This window comes from Pseudopodoces humilis, chromosome 6 (assembly GCF_049639895.1).
Source record: "Pseudopodoces humilis isolate 2021_Gansu_Grassland_sample_001 chromosome 6, ASM4963989v1, whole genome shotgun sequence".
In the NCBI taxonomy this organism is placed as follows: Eukaryota; Metazoa; Chordata; class Aves; order Passeriformes; family Paridae; genus Pseudopodoces; species Pseudopodoces humilis.
Genome location: NC_142205.1, coordinates 47,549,676 through 47,572,664, shown reverse-complemented (window position 1 = coordinate 47,572,664; position 22,989 = coordinate 47,549,676). Strand labels below are relative to the sequence as shown.

General features: G+C 39.6%; 2 protein-coding genes across 9 annotated transcripts in view; one reads left to right on the top strand and one right to left on the bottom strand.

Moving 5' to 3' along the window:
• Positions 1-657: 657 nt before the first annotated feature.
• INTS12 (integrator complex subunit 12) lies at positions 658-17,812 on the bottom strand. 5 transcript variants are annotated; one of them, XM_014259516.2, is made up of 7 exons: positions 17,691-17,812; positions 11,451-11,614; positions 9,458-9,604; positions 8,747-8,934; positions 4,833-4,992; positions 3,411-3,563; positions 658-1,608 (listed from the first exon to the last, which is right to left on the bottom strand). In XM_014259516.2, the coding sequence occupies exons 2-7, from the start codon at positions 11,604-11,606 to the stop codon at positions 1,027-1,029; spliced, it is 1,386 nt and encodes a 461-aa protein (XP_014114991.1). In that variant the 5' UTR covers positions 11,607-11,614; positions 17,691-17,812; the 3' UTR covers positions 658-1,026. The 5 variants fall into 5 exon arrangements, with proteins under 5 accessions (XP_014114991.1, XP_087912464.1, XP_087912463.1 ...); XM_088056338.1 differs by lacking the exon at positions 17,691-17,812 and adding an exon at positions 17,228-17,246; XM_088056337.1 differs by lacking the exon at positions 17,691-17,812 and adding an exon at positions 16,176-16,521.
• Positions 17,813-17,869: 57 nt separating this feature from the next.
• The window catches only part of GSTCD (glutathione S-transferase C-terminal domain containing), a 46,450-nt gene continuing 41,330 nt past the window's right edge, over positions 17,870-22,989 (top strand). For 2 of the 4 annotated variants that reach the window (XR_015772657.1, XR_015772658.1), the window contains exons 1-2: positions 17,913-20,272; positions 21,704-22,135. Coding sequence is in view for 2 of the 4 variants with exons in the window: in XM_014263246.2 (XP_014118721.2) it covers positions 20,180-20,272; positions 21,704-22,135 (525 nt within the window). In the remaining 2 variants the exon portion in view is untranslated. Of the gene's footprint in view, positions 17,884-17,912; positions 20,273-21,703; positions 22,136-22,989 lie in introns of those variants that run through there. The other 2 variants (XM_014263246.2, XM_005517497.2) reach the window with 2 other exon arrangements.

Below are 22,989 nucleotides of genomic sequence, written 5' to 3'. Positions count from 1 at the left end.
GGTCAAGATAAGTGGAGTGAGAAATCACTCACCAATTACCATCACGGGCAAGACTCAGCTTTGGGAAGATTAATGTGACTTATTACCCATCAAATCAGAGTATGATAAGAGAAAATAATACTGGCCATGCCAACCCAATAAAGTCCAAGATGTTTTCATGTTTAGAGATGCTCCTCTCATCACAGAAGGAATGGAGGGAAATTGCCACATTCTGGTCACAGAGAGAAAGACTCGAGGTCATTTTCCACTGCCCACCTCGAGCTAATTCTGGGGTGAAGAGAGGGAGCACAAATTGAGAAGAACAGCTCAGGGGTAAGAATGGAGAGCTGGAGAACCTGATGCTCCTCAAATACACGATGGTACTCTACATTTTAAGAAAACTTGAAGACAGTTTTGACTCTCTTCTGTTCTTTTTAGTTGAAGTTTCTCACTGTATTAAACCAAAATAGGCCAATTTAGCAAACTGCCAAACCAAAAATCTCAATTTAAATACACTGTTGTTGAACAGTGAAATTTTGAAATTAAAAGAAAATATTTTTTCCCCTAACAAGCTTTATAATTTAAGGTAATAAACTCTGCACAATATAGACAGCTTTGAACATCTAAAGCATTTTAAGTATTGGGATATGGGTCAAAAGAAAAGTGGCAGGGACTTCCCCGATTAATAATCTTTTTATTATTAACATTTAAGAACGATGGTTTCAGCAAGTTCAATTTATTAAGTATCTACACAAATGTGGGGGTTTTAATATTAAAAAATACCCAGTTTTTACAATTTCAAGTTTCAGTGCTTTGAGCTACAAAACCAGGAGCACGTAATAATGAATTCCTCTAATGTGTTCAATTCACAGACTTGCAAAGGCAGAAGGAATATTACAATTATTAAAGTCTGACCTTCTGTATAGCATAGTGTTTGGGCTTCCCTGATTTAACCTCTTTCACTCCAGCACCTGGGGGATTTTAAGAAAAACACTGACGGCACTGTCTCACAGAAACGCAGCCAACAAACATCAGCAAGCAGCCAGACTACTTCTTGAGCTTCTTCTGAGCAGCTTTCTTCTTGACCATTTGTAGCCTTTTCATGGCGTTGAGCTGGGACTCCTGCGAGGTCGGGCCCTTCAGGGATGCCGGCTGGTTGCCGGTGTCAGCCGCGGCTTTGCCGGTGCCACCCGCGCTGTTCCCCGCGGAGCCGCCGCTGCCGTTGCCGCCGCTGGCCTGGCTGCTGCTGCCGGGGGCGGCGCTGCCGGGGCTGGGCAGCCCGGCCTTGCTCACGTTGTCGCTGCTCACCGAGCGGCTCAGCGTCGTCTTCCCCAGGGTCAGCGGCGGGGGAGGCTTCAGCTGAACGGGGTTTGCGCTGTTGTTGGCAGAAGCTATTTTGGCCCCCAATCCTGTTTTTGAAGTTGCCAGCCCTGACAAACCCACGGGTTTCTGGTTATTTGAAGAAGCTGCAGGTTTCCCGCTGGCACTCTGTGCTGTCGATCCCAGTTTGGCAGTTGATGGGTTGGCAGAGGAGGTTTTGGCTGCAAAAGCTGCCCATCCTGTAAGGCCACTCGTTGCTGAAGAGGAAACGCTTGTACTGGCAGAGTTCCCCGAAACTGCCGCTGAGGTCTAAAATAAATAAGCATTCTTATTATAGCAGCATCTATTTGTGTAACACATCACAGCAGGAGCACACTGAGCCTCTGTTTCAGTTCTTTTCCCATGAACACCCAGTGGACAATATTTCATCACTGGTCACCAGTTGAAAAGTACTAAGAAGAACAGGAAACGATGCCAGGTGCAGCCAACTTCTAATCTCCCAGGCACACAGAACATAATAGCTTTTCTCCCCTTTCTTCTGTACACTTAGCAGACTACCACACAGCCCTGTGATCCCTCCATAAACAACAGAAGCGCAAATTTGTGAATTATATTTAAGGTGGTGGCTTGCCTTCTATTTTATTTGTTTACTGTTGTTACCAGGTGTCACTTTTTAACAAGCTGACAGATGCTCAGACAAAAATCAGACACTGAGCAATTAAGTATTACATTTATTACAGTTTTACTGTCAAAGTAGAAGTATCTAAACTGTTTAATTTCTTCCTGGTTCTTAGCAGCTTGTACCACAGATAGAATAATAAAAAAAAAAGAGTACTACCCCCATAGTCTCTTCCCATTAAGGCACTGTGAAAGACAAACTTTCTCCAAACATGGGCTGCTTTGCCTGTGAAGCACTGTGCTGCTATCCACACTGAGTTCCCACACCTTAAATCCTAAAATCCCCAGGCTTCAGATGAGGATGATATGTTGATTTAAATCAAGAGTTAGACCAAATGGCAGAGTCAAAACAAAAAGTATACCTCTCTATTCAAGTAATACTCCTTTTATAGAATACCCAGAAAACTTCTAAACAGTAAAGTTGATGGAAGAAATCAGGCCCTAGGTCTTACAACCTTTTTAGGCACATAAATAACTCTGCTGAGGTGAAGAAAGTAATTCACAAGCATAAGTGTTAGAGCAATACGCATCCTAGTGTTCATGATGGCTTGCATCCAGGCAGAGCAACGGCAAACGTAACTTTGAGCAAATGAATAATTCCTTTGATTTTGAGCTAAAGCTGTGTTTTCCTAAGAAAGGGTCATGCTTTTTTAGACTACTCTGTTATCTATCACACTGCTTCTGGTTTACCACCTTTGACCAATTTTTGACAATACTTTAACTTGGAAAAACAGAAACATGGGGCAACACAGAATCACAGAAGAGAATCACAGAAGGGTTTGGGCAGGAAGGGACCTTAAAGATCATCTTATTCCAACCCTCCTACCATGGGCAGGGATGCCACCCACTTGATCAGATTATATTTAAGAAGCTCCTAAATTAAATCTCAGAGTCAGCAACACTTTCCTTGCAATGGAATCACAGAACCATCTAGGCTAGAAAAGACCTTCAAGATCATCAAATCCAAGTGTAAACTCAGCACTGTCAAGGCCACTGTTGCCATGAGAAAAAACCTTTCAAATGCCAAATTACAGAGAAGTTACTTGACTAGAGAGAGCAAATAATGCATTTTATACAGCTCATAGACTCATAGAATGGTTCAAGTTGTGGAAAGGACTGTAAAGATCATCTAATTCCAACCCCCCTGGCACAGGCAGGGACACCTTCCATGAGACCAGGTTGCTCAGAGCCTCACCCAGCCTGGTCTTGAACACTTCCAGGGATGGAGCATCCACATGTGAAGTGAGATTTTTTTCCCCGTTCTTTCAGCGTTCATGCAAACCCACTATGCTGTGGTACTACTTAGTCCACATGGTGTAGGAAACTATTTTCAATTATAGTTCTTATGTGGAAAGACTGGTCTAATGGTAAAAAAACCCTATTATCTGTACAGTGAAACAAACTCTTCCTCTGGTAAATTTAAACTACATTACCTTGACTTCTGTTCTTTTGAATGCCAGAAAAGCTGGTGGGGTCTCAGGTTTTAACTTGATTTCTGGTTTCTTGACCAATGGATCCTTCAAAGCTGGTGCAACTGAAACCACTGCAGGAGCTGGTTTTTGAGGTGGTTTTTGTGTCTTCTGAGCCTGTGTAAGTGGTAGGAAAAAGCACCCTGAATTAGTTACAGACTACAAAAGATGGACTGTTTTGACTGTTAACAAAAAGGATGAACATTTTAAGACTGCAATCTAGCCTTTAAAATTTCAGCTTTAATGGTCCCTGAGAAATGAGGCAATAGGGCATGTGGAGATGTCCTGGGTATGGTACTGGGGACAGAGTCCAGCCAAAAAGCATCCTGAACAGAACTTGCTATTTCAGCATGGAAAGAGTGGCAGTGTTGACATTTGGAGAGCAGGAAAGCACTGGGCCTTTAGAGAAATAAGGCAAAGACAGGTGAACTTGCAAAAGACAAGGACATAGTCCAGCAGTACTAGGATGTAGGCTGCAAAAGCCTGCTAAGAAGTGGCAGGCAAAACGGCAGAATTCATGCCAAAACAAAAAAAAGGAAAGGTCATACTGAAGGCAACTGCTCAATGGCTAAATTGGCTACCCTGTGCACTGTGCAGGAACTGACCCCAAGCAAACACTCCTCTGAGTTCAAGGCTTGATGATCATCAGAATAATCATGTATTTCAATCAATGTTAGTACATCCTAGGCCAGGATCTTACTTTGCCTTCTTTCCTTGTTTCTTAGTGGAGCCATTTCAACAGATAACACTTGCTAAGTTATTGCAGAATAGTTTCAAAACACATTTTCTGCTGTATTTTTCTTTATTCTGGGTGTGATTTTAAAACGTCAGAACTGAAGTCACTAATGTTGTATGCACCCAAAGGTGTTGTCTTTTGTTATTTCTCATAATGAAATGAGTAGGATTCTGGTAGGATACTGTTCAGTCATGCATATAAATCAAAATAAATGCAGGGGTTTTTTTTAACTGGAATGTGCTATCCTGAGTTTATCTGTGACCCTGAGAACATTCAACGTGTCAGACTGAAATTTGCAGTCTTGTCCTACAAGAAAAGAACCACTCATATCCAAAGCTGAGAAGAAAACTTAAAATGCAGGGCTATTACTAAAAGCTGTTTTCTCCTTGCCAAGCAGGAAACAATCCTATTTCACTCTTCTTCACTCACCTTCTGATTTTTAAAAAGCTTTGTTTAAGAAGTGCATTACGGAAATACTCTTTGAGATGCCACATTAAAAACCACAGCTGCAGCACGGGAAGCACTGCTGAGAAAAATGATTCTCCAATGTGCTTCCTAAAACTTGTCTAACCCAGGAAATATTTTCACACAGTAGAAATAGCCTGCTGTATTCAAATAGTGCTCACACGAGACAAAAAACTGACTCCTACCATTCTCTTCATCTGCCTGGTACAGCGGGCACAATACCAGACAAGTCGAGGATCATTCACTTCCTTGTCTGTCACCTGAGGTTTATGGCAATCCTGGTGGTAGAGATTATGGCACTCCTGACACTCCACTAGCTGATTCACAAAAGTAACTGTCATTTGCCTGCAGAGCAAATAGTTAAGAACAGATTATGGGAGAAAGCACTTAGAGGATTATCCAATTGTTGAAAATTTTGCAAGGCTTAAGATAAAAAATAAAAATATTTTTCCTTTCACATATATCTTCTACCTGTGGCAAATAGAATGTATTCCTTTTCTTCCTGTATCAGTTCTTCCTAACTAATATTTCAGAAAATTGGTATTTTTTAAAGGTAATTTCTTTCAAGAAATATGAAGACTTCCATTCCATTAAACATGTTTATACGACAGTCTTGATTTCCCTGTTCGATTTTTAGGTTAGAAATGTAAGTCTTGCTCGCTTTGGTTCACCTGGGCATTTTATGGATACATCACAGTATGCCAATTACAACTTCCTCATTATAACAGAATATGAGGGCCTAGTCTCCATTTGGGTAACTTTGCTGACAGCTGCAGAGCAATACAGTTCAAGAACAAATAATTTCGCAATGACAAGCATGTAGGAGTACTTTCTGCTGCAGGATTTAAAAGCATCATCATCCAAGCTCTATGCTACTTTGAAGATGTTTTATTAGCCATGCCTCTGGTCCCGACCACATAAACAGACACGTGGAATTTGAGATAATACCAGAATCACGGAGAGATGGAATAGAAAGGATTAATTGTGCAGTCCTGCCTTGAAGCAAACATGCAAGCTGGTGATGAGGGCTTCATTTTGCGTGGGTCTTGCTGAAAGTAATCATGCTGTATAAATGACACATTAGTGACATATATATATATGGCTGGGAGTCTGCCTGTGAATTACCCAAATACCATTTTCCTAATGATTCCTTCTTTCAGATGACAAATCAAGCTATTTAATTGCTAAGCTGCTTTTGCTCATATCCCTGAGGAGCAGGTACCCAGGTAACCATGGAAACTCTATTTGTAGATACATGGGGAAAGGTAATCCCTTATTTTTTTATATAACAGAAAAACAAAGTCTGAAGGTATTGTCCATATAAGTACTGGAACATTTTCTAAGAAAGATTTCTCTTTTAAACAGGCTAGCTAAAAACAGAAGGGGAAACCTTTCTGAAGTTCTAGGGTCCATTATTTTACATTCAGGATACTCAAAAGATGTTTTGCTTGTTTTTTATTCCTAAACAAACTGGATCAGAGCAAATAGTCTCAAGGAAGGAGATTCACCCTATTTTAAAATTACAGAAACCAATGCTCGATTGATTGAAAACCCATAAACTCTTTTGCTCGGAAACAAGTTAAACCACTTACTTTTAAATTATAAGATAACTATGAAACAAACCTAATGATTTTTTACCTTCAAAAACCAACCAAACAAGTATTAATAGAAAACTAGGTTGTAATTTCCAAACCAGTCTTTTAAAAATATTTTTTTGGGGAGGAAAGCTTCGCTATCATCTACAAACTGCATGTATTATTTCCTCTTTGTACAACTGAGAAGCCAGTGAGGAGCCTCCATAACTGGTGAGTTGTCCTGTTTTTCCAAGGCCTACAGGTACTGGAGAGGATGAAGTTGTTTTTAAGCATACTCCTTATGCCTAACTTAGTGAAAAAGAACAACTAACTTGATATAAAAGAACAAGAAGGAAAACACCAAGGTATCAACATTAATTACTCCTAATCACTGAAAATATATTTGACACTTTGAAAATCTTGGAGAAACATTTCATGCCTCTGTTTTAGTTTTCACACGTATAAAAAGGATTAGTTAATATCCAAAAGCACTTTTTTGCATTTGTGAACCCAGAGCTGGGTTCTTGCTAGCTTGTCTTCTTAAGCAATATAAGTATAAACTCTTGTGCTATGAACTCCACCTGCTCTACAATTTGACATGTTTTCATTCACAACTGTTTGAATAATTGAGTCATTAAAAGATGTAATTTTAAAAACATACAGGATGTTATTATTTTGGCTCACCCAAAGAGGGTGCACATTTTGAAAGAAAGCAATAAATAGAGGAATACTGTCTGACCATGAGCTGGATTCAGAACATTAAAGCACAAATCCTCTGAAAAACATCCAGTCCAGCGTGAGCTGGAGACAGACAACTATGTGACATCAGTTTCAGAAGATTCCATACAAAATGGAAACAATCCAGAGTGTTGGGGTCACTGTTGCCACTCCCTCTCTAATGAGTTCTTCCTTCCCGGCAGTGCTTCTCCCTCTGTCTGGCATCAGAGATATTTTGGTTAACCAGGGTAGATACATCTTTTGCAAGAACACTGGAGTTGGTGACCATAAAATGGTAGAAGCAAAGCCTTCAGCAGCCAGGTTAAACAGGGATTGTGGATCAGCTAATGGAAACATGTATCTGGCCCGTGCTTTTCAAAGTCTCGACTACAGTGGGCACAGGAGCTGAATTTTCTGCCTTCAGCTTCTTTACTTTGCAGGCACTTCTCATTATGTCTGCAAGTGTTTCTCTTTGCCAGGGAAGACACAGAATTAATCATCCACAGCAGGTCAAGACTGTCATAACAAAACTTCATTACCCCCTCCTGCTAAATAAGGTAATACCTTACTATTTTTAGTAGCATTTTAACATAGCACTGAATGGGCTATGATAGGGGCTACAAAAGGGGTGTTGCCTCTTTTAAGAGACAGCAAAAATGGCATTTGGGGGAAAAAAGGTAACATTCATGTATTTATATACTTCTTCCTTTGTCAATGTCTACAATAAGAAAGTAAGTATTTGAACTAACACTGAATATGAAATCCCATCAGTCCCCAACTGGTCACCAGCATAATCAGCTGTAACTACAGAAATTTATCCTCTGTGCACTGACAACACTTCTGTATCTTCACAACAGGAATGACCACAGAAATGATGAAAGAATTATAAGGCAGTGTTTCCCAACTGACTCAAGCTGAGCTAAATTGCATACTGCTGCCAAAAGGCCTGTCCCTCTTCTCTGTCCTGCCTCTACACTCCTGCATCCACACATGCGCCAGCATAAGCATTTACTCTTACTGAGCTGACTGAAATCCAAACCTACTGAAAAACCCATGTGGAGAGCTGATCCAGGGGCTGATTCAGTTGATCACAAACTGTACTGGCAATATATCCCCCTAAATAGTCCAGGGAAGGAGGCACAACTGGAAGAGCCAAACTGTTCCTTTTGGCAGCAGTGGGAACCTAACAAGGATATAAATGATCTGTGAAACAAAATCCTGATGCGACTGATTTGATCCTAGGGTGCTTATTCAAAAGTATTTTATACATCTGTTAACACTAAATGTAATGCTAGTACCATGTTAATGAAGTCCAGTTTTAGAGCCCTTACTGGAACGTAAAAACAACCTGTCTTCACTGCAAGATACATATGCTGATAAAACATGGCTATGTATAAACTAATGTCAAATGATTAGGCAAAGAAGAGCAACACATACAGATCTCATATTAATACCACCTAAAAGTGCTTTCAGATGAGAAATGATTTTTAAAAAATGCTTATCACTAGCCATCAGTATTTTGTTTTCCAGTAATTGAAAACTGTGTTTGTCATGATGGGTTTTGCATCATATCTAGTTTTATTTTTCACTTATGCTTTCCTGCAGAAGAAAAGCTGTTTCACTCTCTAAAGGTTCCATTTTCAAGAAACCATTCTTATTCATGAAGGAGCCTTAAATGTATTATCAATTTTGGATACTAAGTGATTAAATGATTTCTGGAATAAAAACTATGAGAAGCATTAACTCAATGGTACACAATTTAAAAAAAGGTAACTACACCTAGCTGGAATGAAGCAACGTTGACTTACCTGCAAACAACACAGGCTAATCCCATTTCCATGGCAAAGTCATCAGCACTGGTTTCCTCAAAGCTAGATAAATCAGGCATGGATAAATCTTTGCTCGTCTGAACTGTAATAGGAGAAGAACGAGCCTCTTGTTTCTCTACTCTGGGCTTCTTTGGTGCATCAGCTCCTTCAGCAGGATCCCCTTTTGTCTATTAAACACACACAGAGAATATGAAATGCAACAAACTAACTGATCATTAAAATGAGTTAAAATGGAACAGTTAGATTAGTGGTATAAGAAGGTGTATTTTACACAGCATACACACTAATGTATTTTCTTTAATTACATATTTTCTTCAAAATATTTGTGAACTAGCAGCTCAAGTCTCCTTTTCGTACTTCACCTCAAAATCCGTGAGAAAGCTTCAGGAATATCACATTTCAACTTGCTACATTTAAGTAATCTCTTATGAGATCATCTCTTAGGTTTTAAAACACAGAATGGTTTGGAAGGCACCCCTTAAGTCCAACCTCCCCATGTTGGGAGGGAATGGGCAGGGAAAATAATCACAGCATAATTTCAAGAAGACATTTATTAGACTGCCTAAATGGCAACATGACTGGCTAATGCAGCTCACAGGCTGCACCATGAGTTGAAAAGGGGAGCTTTTGTCTAAAACATCTTAAAGTTTATTAACCAAGTTATTTCACTAGAGAACAAAAACAACTTACTTTATCTGCAGATCTCTTTTCTGTTTCTTTTTTCACCTTTTCTGATGCAGTGGGCTTGCCATTATTGTTGCCAGAAGGCAAACTGGATGAAGCTTTAGGCTCTTGCTTAATGGGTTTGGTGACAGATACTTTTGGTTGCTCTACTTCCTGGAAACAGAAAAAAAATTGAAGCTAAATTCTGCAACTGAGTTCCTACCTAATTTGCAATTAGTAAGATAACAGGACAGGCAAACAATATACCATACAACACTGATCATCTACATATACACTTTAAAAAAAAAAACATTTCTTGAAATATTATCATATCACATCAACAAATTAGTGCGTAAATCGCAGAGATTTAATAAAATCTTCCCTTACCACTCACCTTTCTGAGGAGAAGGTGCTCCTTTTCCAAACACAGATCCTCTTTGGAACATTAATTAAAAAGGAGACATTTGTGCTCTTAAAATTCAAAGAGGTAATGAACACAAATTTTTAGATAGTTCTGAGGACAAAATTCAGTATAAGCTAAAAACATAAGCTGACAACCAATGTAACCAGACATCAGTACTTCACTCCTTCATGGAGAGAAATATTGACCTCCTCTTAATCTCAGTCCACATTCATCTACCAGATTAATACATTTATATCCCAATAGAAATCAATGGTTCTCATTAATGACACTTTAGTGCCAGCAAATGGAAAACCAGGAGAGCCTGCAAATGATGGGCATGAGTAAGGTACCCTCTCCCAGATGGTAAGATGGGAGCAATTCTGTACTGTATACTTGGACAGGTCCTAAGGCCTGAGCTTCAGCCCTCCAAAGTTCATTGACTTGGCTGTGGTTATCCTGTGCTCCCTCACTCTCTTCTTGGATTTCATGATCAACCACAAATTAGCCCTGCAGCCTGCAAATGCAAGGAAAGGAATTCTTGTACTTTTTTTCATTTCTGACCATTGCAGTCCTGCTGATATTGGAGACAGACTGAAAAGAAGAGAACGAAAAATTTCTTCCTCTGGCCTGAGCCTCAGTTTCACCTGAGGGCAGGTGACTGCCAGCCAAGCTGTTATTAGAATTGGCTTCCCAAACCTCTTTGCACTGTTATTCTGCTCCCTGCTTCCTCTTTAAATCACACATTGCTTCTTTGAGCTCTGACACCAAGGGCATCTGAGAGCTTTGAGACCCGTGCTAGGTTTCAGGGAGTTAACAAGATGAACAGAAAGAATTTAAACCACACAGTAAAGCATGATGTATGCTGAGCAGTACTAGCGCCTTTTAGTTATTTGGAACCATGTAGAAATGAAATATTGCAAATGTATCAGCATAGAGACCATCATTAGAACACAACAGGCTGACTTGCAGGCATCCTAGGGGAGAACAAGACCTCATTAACCATATGGCAATACACAGCAGCATGAGGATGTCCCCTTTTGGCTATTTCCATACGCTCATCTCAGAGTCAAATATTCTCTCTAGCAGGTGTTCAGTGATTTTCAGTAGATGAAAAGTAACGTTTGTCATTGGACAGCAATGGTTTCAGCCAGCAAATAATTTCTGCTTTGAACCATTTGGTGTTTTTTTCATATGACTTCATCAACAGAATTTCATGGAAAGAGATACAGCTTTATTGGTAAATAGCTTATTTTGCTTCTTATTTATCTGTGGCAAAGCTAATCTATATTTTAAAGGCCTTTTAGCTCTGAAATGTAACTGCAGAAATACCTAAGTTTGGGTGCACCTTCCACAGCATGTCTGATAAAATGCTGAATACCTCTTTTAAGTCTTGGTACATCAACATGGTAGAGATTTTTTTTCCCATTAACTTCTATTAATTGAATGGATTATGTTGTAAGGAAAGGGGAATGATGAATATGAACATCCCATAATTACTTCATCTTTTTCGTCAACTTCTGATTCTCTTTTAACTTTTCAGCTGTAAAAGAGGAACCAGGAATAGCAGGAGCTATATTAAGGCACACAAAAAGGAGTCATGCTCCCTGACACCAGTACCTTCTGAGAGGGACGGTAACTTGAATCAGTTCCTCTGGCCAACGACTCGTCAAGAAGTGCTTTCAGCTTTTCAGCAGAGTCCTTACTCTTTGAGTGCAAAAAGCCCAGGGCTTTCAGAAAAATGGGATCCAGCTCCAAGTTCACTGTAGCAGCCATAGTTGTATCTTCAACAGGAGTTAAAAGAAAAGAAAAACAATGACAACTTTATTTACATGCAGCATAATTCAAACAGCATGTGACAAATAGAAGATTTCTTTTCTTTTTAAAATGAAATTATATTAAACCACAGCAAGGATTATATGTGAATTAATTATCATTAGAAGATGACTGTGAACTTCAGTGCTGCAGAACTTAGAATACACCTGGACATCTGAAATGCCAAATTCATTCTTTGGCATATATGATATTCAGAAATTAAACTAATCATACTTATGTAAATTAAAAAAAATCATATTCTTGGTATTTAATATATAAAAATATTGAAAAGTATGCAAAATAAATATTAACTTCAAGAAAAGAAATTAACACTCTTCTCCTTAACATGTTTTGCACATACAGTGATTTCGAACTCATTGATCATTTAAGAGCAACCAGGAAAAATCTTACTTGTAGAAAAATTAACTTTTGAGACTTCTGAAAAGAACAGCTCAAGATATACAGATAGTATATTTTTTATATATATAAAATAGCTGAAAAATACATTTTTAAATTTAGCTGAAGCCGTGAAAAATTTTAAAATTCAGATTGCGTGTTATCCACATACTCATGTGACAGTCTAAGTGTAATGTCAGATAATGACTATCCAGAGCTGCCAGATGCCACAGTGTCCATGGAAATGGAATAAACTGAGAAAGAGGTTACAAAGACTTTAAAAAGTTGTTTGCCTCATAGCAATACATTCCTGCACTCTGGAGCATTCTGTGTTAATTTCCTTAAAAAACTCTAAGGAATAGCATTTACACCAGAAATTGTTCCTACAAAGATAGATACCTAACTTAAATCAGTAAATGACAATTAATAATTTAAGAAATAACATGGGAACTTTCCTGAACTTTTCTAAAAATGTATGAGAAGTGTTATTTTTAATAATCCCTTTAAATCTCATTTTAAACACATCAGGATGTTTGTGGGTTTGGGTTTTTACCCAATAATCTAGAAGACATTCTTGAAAAGCCTTTCATCAGTTCTTTCATCAAAAGCACTGTATGGACAGCTTTTTCAGCTAAAGCTTCCAAGGTTTTGTCTGATGAATTCCTTTTGATATTCATGGCAGTGAACTTTTACGTCTCTGGCCAAAACACCAGCACTGGCAGGCTGCTCCCTCAACGCTTGCCTACAAGCCCCCAGGAACCTTTATCTCATGCTGAGCTTTCACGAGACACCAGAGAATCGCTTGACTGAGATCATCAAGGAGTTCAACCTACAGAACTTCATAGGGATTTTATCAATGGACCCAGCAGAGAGTTAAGAAACCTCTTCAATAGCCTCTTCTCTCTTCCTTAATCTTTGCTACTTGACAAATCATTTTCTGGTGGCCACAGAACTTCTGCCAGGAAGTGCTACACACCATCTACTCAGCTCTGTCAATGATCAAGCACAGACTGCAGTGCAAGCCCTGTCCCAGCAATTCAGTTTCTCTCTGATGACTACAGAAAGTGAATTCACAGAGCACAGAAAGCACATGCCCTCTTTTCTTTATGTATCTACCTCTGATAAATGTTCAGGCCGCTCTTGAGATCTGTGGATAGATTATGTTCCACATTCCTTTGTTCTGTGAACATGTCAGTACCCCATACTCTTAAACCAGGACTCTGCTAAAACCTCTGTTTAAAAATTGTAGAATCTAAACACTAATTTCAGAAATTTTGTAGAACTCCCTATTAAAAAAAAAAACCCTTTAACTTCTTCTCTGAGGGAGAGAGGAATTCTACTAGGAATATACCTGTGTATGTGAAAAACAGGCAGCCTCAACAGTCATTCACAGCCATTCTCTAATATTTAGAGAACAAATGTAATGCTAATTCAATTTTCATCTCTCTGAAGGTAACACTTCCCAGATTTGTTTCTAGCTCTAGCTTTTTATAGACATATATTGAAAGGAACTATTAAACCCCAAATTTCAAAAGGGTTCTCCATATTTATTCTTTTATTTGCTATGTAATTGCAGCAATTCTTTCTCTGTTCTTGAGGACAATTATAATGTCCTAGGCTACTACAGTTATGACTAACATATCATAAGAAATTTCTCACGCAAAGAGAGGAAACTGGTCTTAGTAAGCAGCTCAAGTATGCTCAGTTTAGGCATGTATTTTCAAATAAAAAAAATATCTATTAGTGAGTTAGAGAAGGGAAGTATATTCACTGGAATGATGAACACATCAATAACTGTCCTAAAAATAGCCTCATCTGAAAAAAGCAAATTGATAATTATGCTCTCCTTATGGGACCATAATAACACTGCTGCCAACCAGGCTACTAACAATGTCTGTTCTGGTCCAAAAGGTAAATGATTGCTTTTGGTAGTGGCCCTTTCCAGATGTTTGCAGATCAAACCATTTTTAAGCATCAAACAGTGGTTTGACACATACAAACCTAAGATCCAATTCCATTCATTCATGTGTTAATCCACAAACTGCTTCTCTGGCAGTCAAGTCAGCATACAGCAACATGACAGTCTTGAGACAAGGACAGCAGATTGTTTCAGTGATGATGCCATAGTCTATTCTGCAAGACAGACCTCCTTGACTTTCTTCTTGAAGCAGAATCTTTGTACAGGAACTAATTCAAATGCTGTTTGGAAAAGAGTGAGTGTGACACTGCCTTTTCTGTATTAGACTGATAATGCAGCTGTGAGATCAGAGGGCTGTGTTGAAACCCTTGAACCCTGAGCAGAACAGGTTTTGCACCAAGCAAGCACACCCTCTTGCAACCCAGCGTTCACCCATCAGCCTAACCCTAAAAGCACCTTTCTCAGCTTGGGTCTCTGTTACCTCCTAAGTTGGACTGTTCTAAGTGGTTTAAATCCATGGGGAAACATAGATGTTAATCAGCGAGTTGTTATTCTTAAAACATCCAAGAAGTTTTGGATTCTTTCATTTCTTGAATATAGTATTGTCTTCTGCCAAATACAATCAACTGTGCATTCTACAGAGTATGTGGTCTTCCAATTTAAGATTTGTAAGATTTATAGTGTGTAGGAGTCCTCTTCTTTCTTCATTTATTTGCCATCTACTATTTTGCATTCCAGCCTATGTATTATCTTATTCATCATACCTTGCAGCTAAACGAATCTACTTCCATTACATTTTAAGATATGGTCATCTTTTCAACCATCTGTTTCTGAGCTCCTATTCCTATTATTTTCTGATGCAGGTGTACTACTAAAGATGTTTTTCCAAAACAGTACACATCTTCTATTTATTATTTATTATGCAATGCTATTATAGACTTCTGCTATTATGTCATCCTTTTATAGACTCATCAATATTTTTACCTTTTACTGCCCCTGATAATTAAAAGGCCTTTCACTCACATATCCTTTTCAGTTATCTTCACAATCTGTAGCAGCTACCTTAAAACACAGTCACATGAATCAACAGCTTATAATTCCTTCCAACACACTCACTGCACGGTTTTTCACTTGCCACCATAAAATCAATTCACTTGTTCCTGTCCCTTTGGATCCTTTTATTCCTCAGAATTTACCCTTTTCCTGACTATATCTACTAACAGTGACAGAGGCAGATTTTTCTTATTTACCAATAATGCCTCTTCCAGGTCACTTTCAGATCTGATGAGTCTTAAGAAAGTAGATCAAGGAAAATCTTAACAGCAGGAAAAAATGAACTTCTATTTTCAGTTTTTGCTACAGTATCTTAATCAGCACTTGATTTATGACAGCATAATTTCTCAGTTACTTTCCACAAGGGACATTTCAAAACTCATGCACTTCAATAGTCTGGATAACTGTATTAATGAGAACAATTGTATTAATCAGTTCTAATTTCCTTGTCATCTTCTTCAAAGAATCTTTTAAGACACGAATAAGATCCCCTGCTATGGAGTTACTAGTAGTGGCATCCTTAATTTTACGTTCTATTCTACAACATATTTTATAATGTACTTTTAAATTAGTATTCCAATCAATATCACTGTAACCAGTTTATCCAATATTTTAAAAATTACACCAATGCCCTATATTTGCTGTTTTCTCCACAGAAACAGTGAATTATTTAAGAATAACAGAATCATTCCCTGTGGAAGGGACCTCACGTGGTCACCCTATACAACCTCCTGTTCAATGCAAAGTCAACACTGAATTCAGACCAGCTTGCTCAGGACTTTTCCAGTTGCATGCTAAAAATCTCGAAAAACAGGAAGGCAAAAATCTTTCTGGGCAAGCTGTCCCAATACCTCAGTCCTCATTTCCTTGTTTTGAATTGGAGGTTTTAACTTGTGCTGTCTCTCATTTTCCCATTGTGCATGTGAGTACAAAGACCGGCTCTATCTTTCCAATAATGTCCTCAGGTGAATTAAAGCTTCCATTATATCCCCCTAAACCCACAGCAGATGGTATCCAACACTCCCTCCATCTTCAGATCTAGCTGTTTAGTCACAGAAGGCAAGCCAAATGATCAGACATGATTTATCCTTGGTAGATCTGGCTCTTCCCAGTTTCTACCTGTTCCTTCTTATGCCACAAATGGCTTCCTCCATGATCCTTACACAGGAGGAAGGAATGAGGCTGACCAGTCTGTAGTTCTCTTGCTTGTCCTTCTTGCCCTTCATGAAGATAAGCATAAGGTTTGCCTTTCTCCAGTCTTTGGGATCTCCCCCGATGTCATGGCCTTTTAAAGATGACAGAAAGCAGCTTTGTGAAGACCTTGTCAGTTGTTGGCACCCTTTAATGTAGTATACCTGGGCCCATGGACTTATCAGGGAAACAATCCTGCTTCAATCCTCTTTCACAACTTGTAGTTCCTCCTCTCCTTACGCTCTGCCTTGTGGCAAAAGGCCTTGTGAGACCTTACAGGTCAAATCTGTGGCAAAGAAGACATCAACTATTTGACCTTTATCTGTGTCTGCTGTCACTAACATGTTTGTTCCATGCAGCACTGGTGACATATTATTCCTTGTGAATCTTTTACCTGATAAATGGCACAATGATCCTTGTGACTCTCTTTCAATTCAGGCCATTCTGTGATAATTGTACCTGCACAACTGAGATTTGCTAAGCCCTGATACCACTGAGCTTCAATATTCTGCAGAAAATGGACCTGAAGATGTTTCAACACGTCACTGCTCATTGGCTTATGCCACTGGTAAATGGAGTACACCTCCACTACTGCTTTCACCTTTGCCTTATTCAATGTCTACACTGAAACTTAGTAAGTGTACAAATTCCTGGGTATCATCCTCCTGGTAATTTCTCGAAGACAGAAGCAATCTTCTAGTTAAAAACTAATTTCAAACAGTTACGCCAAAGCCACAACGTGACCCTCTGCAACCTACTTGCCGCAAACTTCTCCCTGGGACTTCTTTTTAGGAATGAAGAACAGGCCTCCCAACTAAAAGTAACACTTTAGAATGCTCAAGAGAGTAAAATACCACCCTCCTACAGCCATTACTGCCCCGCACAGACTTCCTCAGGGCCGCGGCTGCGGGCGTGCCCGTGTGCCCAGGCCGGGCTGTTCCTTGGCACCATCGCATCCCACAGGGACAGCGCGGCCGCCGCTCCCTCCGGGCCCTGCCGGCACCGCAGGACACCCAAAGCTCACCCGGCTCCGAGGGAAAGGGCCGCCAAGTGTGCCTGAGGGCTCCCGTCTTCCTCCCTCCTGCCAAACACCTTGTTTCTCCCACCCAAACTTACCCTTACTGTCCTCTCCCAACCTCTTTTTTCTCGCCCCAAATCCGCTCTTCCTCCCCCCTCTCAGATTATTTTTGTCTTCCCCAGACCCCTCTGCCCTCTTCCAATTTCCCTTTTCCTCTCCCCTCACAAACCCCCTTTGCCTCCTCCCAAACCCCTCTTCCCCTCCCAACCCCGAAATTCCCTCTTCCTGTTCCAAACCCCCTCTTCCCTTTCCTCAGCTCCCTCTTCCTTCATCCTCCCAATCGCTCTGTCTCCTCCCAATCCCCCTCTTCCTTCCCCCTTCCTACCCCAAATTTCCTCTTCCCGATCCTCTCTCCCTCCTCCCAAGCCCCCCCTTCTAGGCCCCGCAGAACCACCCGCTGGTGTCTTACCGGAGCGGAGGAGGAGGAGGAGGAGGAGGAGGAGGAGGAGGAGGAGGAGGAGGAGGAGGAAGGCGCCCGGAGGGTGCACCACCACCGCAGTTCCCCCGCGCAGCGCGGGCCGCGGGCGGCAGTTCCGGGCGGCGTGCGCGGGCCGGGGCGGTGCAGGAAGGGGCGGAGCCGGGGCGGAAGCGGCCGGGCCGGGGTAAGGAAAAGGAGCAGGAGGAAGGGCGGGATAAAGGGAAGGCGGTGGTGGCGACAAAGTCCTGGGGCTGGTTTGGCAGCGCTTCCTGGGCGCCGGGAGCAGCTGGGAGCAGAGGCTTTAGGGAGCGGGTCTGCGAGGGAGTTGTGGTTCGGTGCTGTCGCTCTCTGCAGTAGCCGGGCTCAGGCGTGTGCTGCCTTCCTGAGTCTGGCCCGGCTCTGTCCCTCACGGCCCGCCCGCGTCTGGCTCCAGAACCGTCCACACCTTTGACTTTATTCGTAGACCGGCCTGAAGCTCGGCTTCGAAGCTCTTCTGTGCTTCCCTCAGGGCTCCCTGAGGGTGCAGGGGTGGCCCTGAACGCATCCTGTAAATGGATCGTCTTGGATAGAAATATAACTCCTGGCTCTCGAGTTATGTGCCTTAACGCACAAATAATACTTTGCACTATGTTAAGTATTTGCCACGTTTTTAAATGGCATTATATGAAACATTTCTCAGATGCTAACGCGCCTGCTTAACAAAAGTGACGTTTTAGTAATCAACAAATGAATGGGATCTTTTTCAGGGACTAGTTTATGTACTTATTTATTTGTCTTTAGTTTTTATGGGAAACAGTTGTTTTTAGAGCAGCGATTTTCTTTACTACGTTGTTAACAGGGCAGCTGAGTGAAACTAATTTAAGTGTTTAGTGCATGTCGAAAGGGAAGAGCGAATGTACCAGTACAGTTGGTGAAAGTTACACTAACGTAATAGTTATAACTTTTAAGTAGGTGTCTTTTATACCAAAGGTAGGCAACATTATTTATCTTTATCTTTGTCTTTTGAGTTATGGTGCAAATCCTGTATTGATCATCACTTTTGATTTTCACTCTTTCAAACAGTGGCTACTGTAAATATGGCAAATAGAATAAAAATCCATCTCTTCCCACAGAATTTATGGTCTTATTAGAGAAAAAACGTGCTGGGAAAAAAATACTGTGAGCATATAGTGCAATGTCTTATTAGGTTTGGTTAATTCTGTGTTGCACATTTCATTTTACTGTGGATGTCTGCGTCTGCTTTTGTCTCAGTGAGCTGCCAAGGGATTAATAAACACATTTAATGGATAGGTAGTAGTTATGTGAAAATACTTAAGTAAGAATGGGAAACCCGGTAGCCTGTTATGTCTTTGAATTGAAAATCTGTGCATAAATCTGCAAGGAATATAGACTGTACAGAGCCAAAACAGTGTGGAAAAGCACCTGTATTGGAAACAAAAAATATAGGAAGTGGCTTTATAATGTCGATGCTTAGAGACAAAATGTTGGGAGGAATTCTTGGAAGTAAAATACGGGAGAGGGGTAGGGTGTGGCAGTGTAATTGTGTACAGCTCAGTTGACGTGATGATTTAAGAAGGCCTTTCTTCTCACAGGAAGCAATGAGGAAACAGAGGTAAAGTCACTTATAGACAGAACTCCTGGACAGATCATTTTGGTTTCTCTACTGTGAGATCTGAGAATAAGTTTAGCCTGACTGTAGTTTCTGTTGTCACAGACTGACCTTAAAAAAACCCAAAATCTCACAACCAACCAAACAACAAAGACCTTAAGGAAAAATGTCCAAATTTCTGGCTTGCCCTAGGACAGACTTCCAGTGTGACGCTGAACTAAAAATTCTCTTTGTGCTTTTGGTTTTTCACATGTGTAACAGCAACACAGGAAACTTCTACCTTGCAAGGCTCTTTGAGAGGGAAGTCTGTGAGATGTTACTGGTGTGGTGCGGGGACATAGAGATTTTTTGCAATAATTAACAATTCAAATAAAAACAGACTGAATGCTTTGATATTCTAGTGACCCATGTAACAAGTTGCAGTCATTAGGGAAGCCCATTTTATTAAAATTACTTGTAAGAAATTTTTAAAAGTAAATTGTAGGAACGGGTGATTAACAGATGGAAACTATAGAATAATATACTTTGGAAATAGAAACCTTGTCACAGTTAACCAGAATATTTAGCAGTTTTGCACAGTGTGAAAGTGACCAAAATAGCTGAGTCCAGAAATGTCAGCTAGAAGAAAAAACTGAGTGATGAGATGAATGTGTATGTCTGAGTGGTTTGCATGCCCAGCGAAAGATGGACTGTGAGCTCTTTGAGTTCCCATGAAAAACAAAAATAATAACCTAAATGCATTGAAGAGTACTTTTTAATATTGGAAGAGGTACTGTAGTCGAGAATTGGAGACTAAAGGCTGGAAGCTATGGATGTGACCATGGTAGCAGTAACTCTTTTTGATTTACCTCTCTGACAGTGCCTTCACTGTATGATTTCTACCACAGAGCTGTACTTAGGATGTAGAGTCTGTCTCGACTTCCATGCTGTCAAGATTTACCCAAATAAAATATCTTGTGGCAAAGTAGGTATTGCATTGTGTACTGTCCTGTTCTTTGTGTGGCAGTGTATTCATTAAAGAAAAGCAATAGTACTCGTAGTAGAGCCACTGTTCTTGTCATTTAATGGTTTAAAAATGTTTCACTGTAACAGACATTAGTATGCTCTTAATCTCAGGTGGACTTGATTTTATTCTTCCACCCCCTCTTTTTGGGCAATTAATTTGGCCCTGTGGTAGGTAATATAAAGTAGCAAGTGTGATGTACATGTTTACATGGAAAAAAATAAATTGAATAATCAAGATGTATCAAATGAAACCTTTTTTTTAAGAAATACATCATATTTGTGTAATTGTGCAAAGACTATTAATCTAGACAGATTAATCTAGACAGAAAGACTGATGCTGTTCCAGTGAAACTTGTGCTTTATATACATGTATATAAAACCCTATTCTGGCCTTTCTTAGCAACATTTAAATTTCTTTAGCTCACTGTGCCCGAGCTGTGGTGTGTGACTCTCGTTGTAGGAGGGCCATCTAGTGTCTAAGGCTTTCCAATGCCACCGTCGTCTGTAAGGTTGCTTTGGGCAATGCTGATGAGTGATGGAGCAGAAAAATTACTGCATCAGTGCCTTATGTTAAACTCCTATGGAATATTGTAGTAGGAAAAATGTAGCTTTCAACCCACTGTAAGGAAAATTACTTTGAGCTTCTAATATACTGAGAAGATATTACAGCTCTGCTACTGTTGAATTTGACTGCTTTAAAGTAGTTGTGTGTTTGAGGTGTTCACGTAGTATCATGAGGTGAATGTTTATTTGCTTATTTTATTCTCTCACCCAACTCTAGATTAATTTTTAATACAGAAGCCAATATTACTTCCCATGGCTTAAATACCTCCTATAAATTTAATTAATAATTTATTATTTTATAAATATAATTTATATAAATTTTATAACTTGATTTATTAATTTATAAATACCTGCCTTTTAGCAGTTACAGAAAGACAGATGTTTGTATTTGGGAACTGATTGTTGTAGATACGTGCTCAGGTACTTGGTTTTTTTTTAATAATGCATGGTTAATATTGTAGAAGATTTTAATGTAAAAAAAAAACAAAAAACCTTGCTCTAAAATGCTTATGCACTTAAAAATTAAAAATGAAACATTTTCCTTAAGTTTTGTTTGATGTCAGAAATATGCTAAAATGTTAAAAAAAAATTTACAGAGATCATTTTCTTATCCATGGTCTTGTATGGAAAGAGACAGTCTAGATGTGAAACCATTTTTTTCTCTCAAAAAAGGGCCTGCCAATTATTCAGGCAGGAGGTCTTCAGTAGTATCTTATGTTCGAATCAGTTGTAGCAGATAGTGGAAGAACCAGTGATTTAATTTTTTTTTTTTTTTTTTTAAATTCTGTATTCTTTTATGAATGTCATACTCTGATTTCTATTTCAGGAACTTCATCTCAGGAAGAAGATGAAAGATAATGTTGCTGAAGAACATTTATATTTGGCTTTTTCTCATCAGTACAGAGATAGTATCTTTCCTCTTCATACATCTATCTCACTGTTTTTGCTATCCTACTGTGACTGCAAATTATTTAAAGTTTTTTTAGTGCCAACTGGCGAAGATGTGGGTGATCAGTGTGTGACAAAAAACCTCGCTGGTGATCTTGAGGTCCATTTAATCTCCAGATGTCAGCTTCCAGTGGTTGTGCAGAGCTGCAGTTTACCTGCTGTTGTCATGAAAGATGACAAATTCTGCCGAGCTGGGCTTTCTGTGGTCTTAAGACATATAATACAGAAAACGTTTGAGGCAGATCCATCTAAAAAGGATCTTTTGGAACTCTTGGGCTTTAAGAAGACCTGCTTAAAAGCCTGTGCTGAAGTGAGTGTGTCTCTCTCTCTCTTGGATACGTTGATTGGTTTTTTAATAAGTATTAAATGCTCTGAAGTAGGCTGTTAATATTGATGTCAAGTAAGTTCTTTTAGTAAAAAACTTAATTTGCTTAGAAAATGCTATTTTCTCTATACAGAAATACCTGTATTTTGGCACAAGGATGAAAAATAATTATTTTTGAAGATACTACTTTTTAGCAGCACAAAAAGAACCTTAATGTTAAAAAGTAGGTCAGATCTTTGTTTCATGTCTAGCAGTATAAATGCGTTAAAAAGTTTGAAGTAAACTAAGAAATACCTAATTTCTTGCTGATTTTGATTTGAAAAGCACTATGTATTTTTAGCCTGCACTGTCAAGGTGGCTTTTGTTTAGCTTATTCTCACCAGGTTGTCCTTTTAGCAGAGTGGATACCTGGCCAGGTGGTCAGTCCCTAACCTGTACCGTTCTGGCTGATAATTCCCTCCTAGGTGTGGATTATTCTGAGTTTCACATCAGTTCTCTCAGTTCATTCTCTAGTCTGTGCAGGCTCATGTGAATGGCAACTCTACCTTGGAGTTTGTTGGGAATTTGTTGTCTGCTCTTCTCAATTCCCTGTCATCCTTGATGGGAGTGTATTCCATCTCCCCCCTCCAGGTAAAGATGATGAAATGGAATAGGTCTCAGCATAGACCCTTAAAGATTTCCACTCCTAACTGGCTTCAGGTAGAGTGAACTATTAACCAACACTACCCTTTGAGTTGAGATGTCAGCCCATTTGTAGCAGTGTGATCCATCTAGACTTGCCTTCCTCAAGCCTCTCAGGAGGCTGAACTCCACCCTGGCATGATTGCTATTTCCATGCT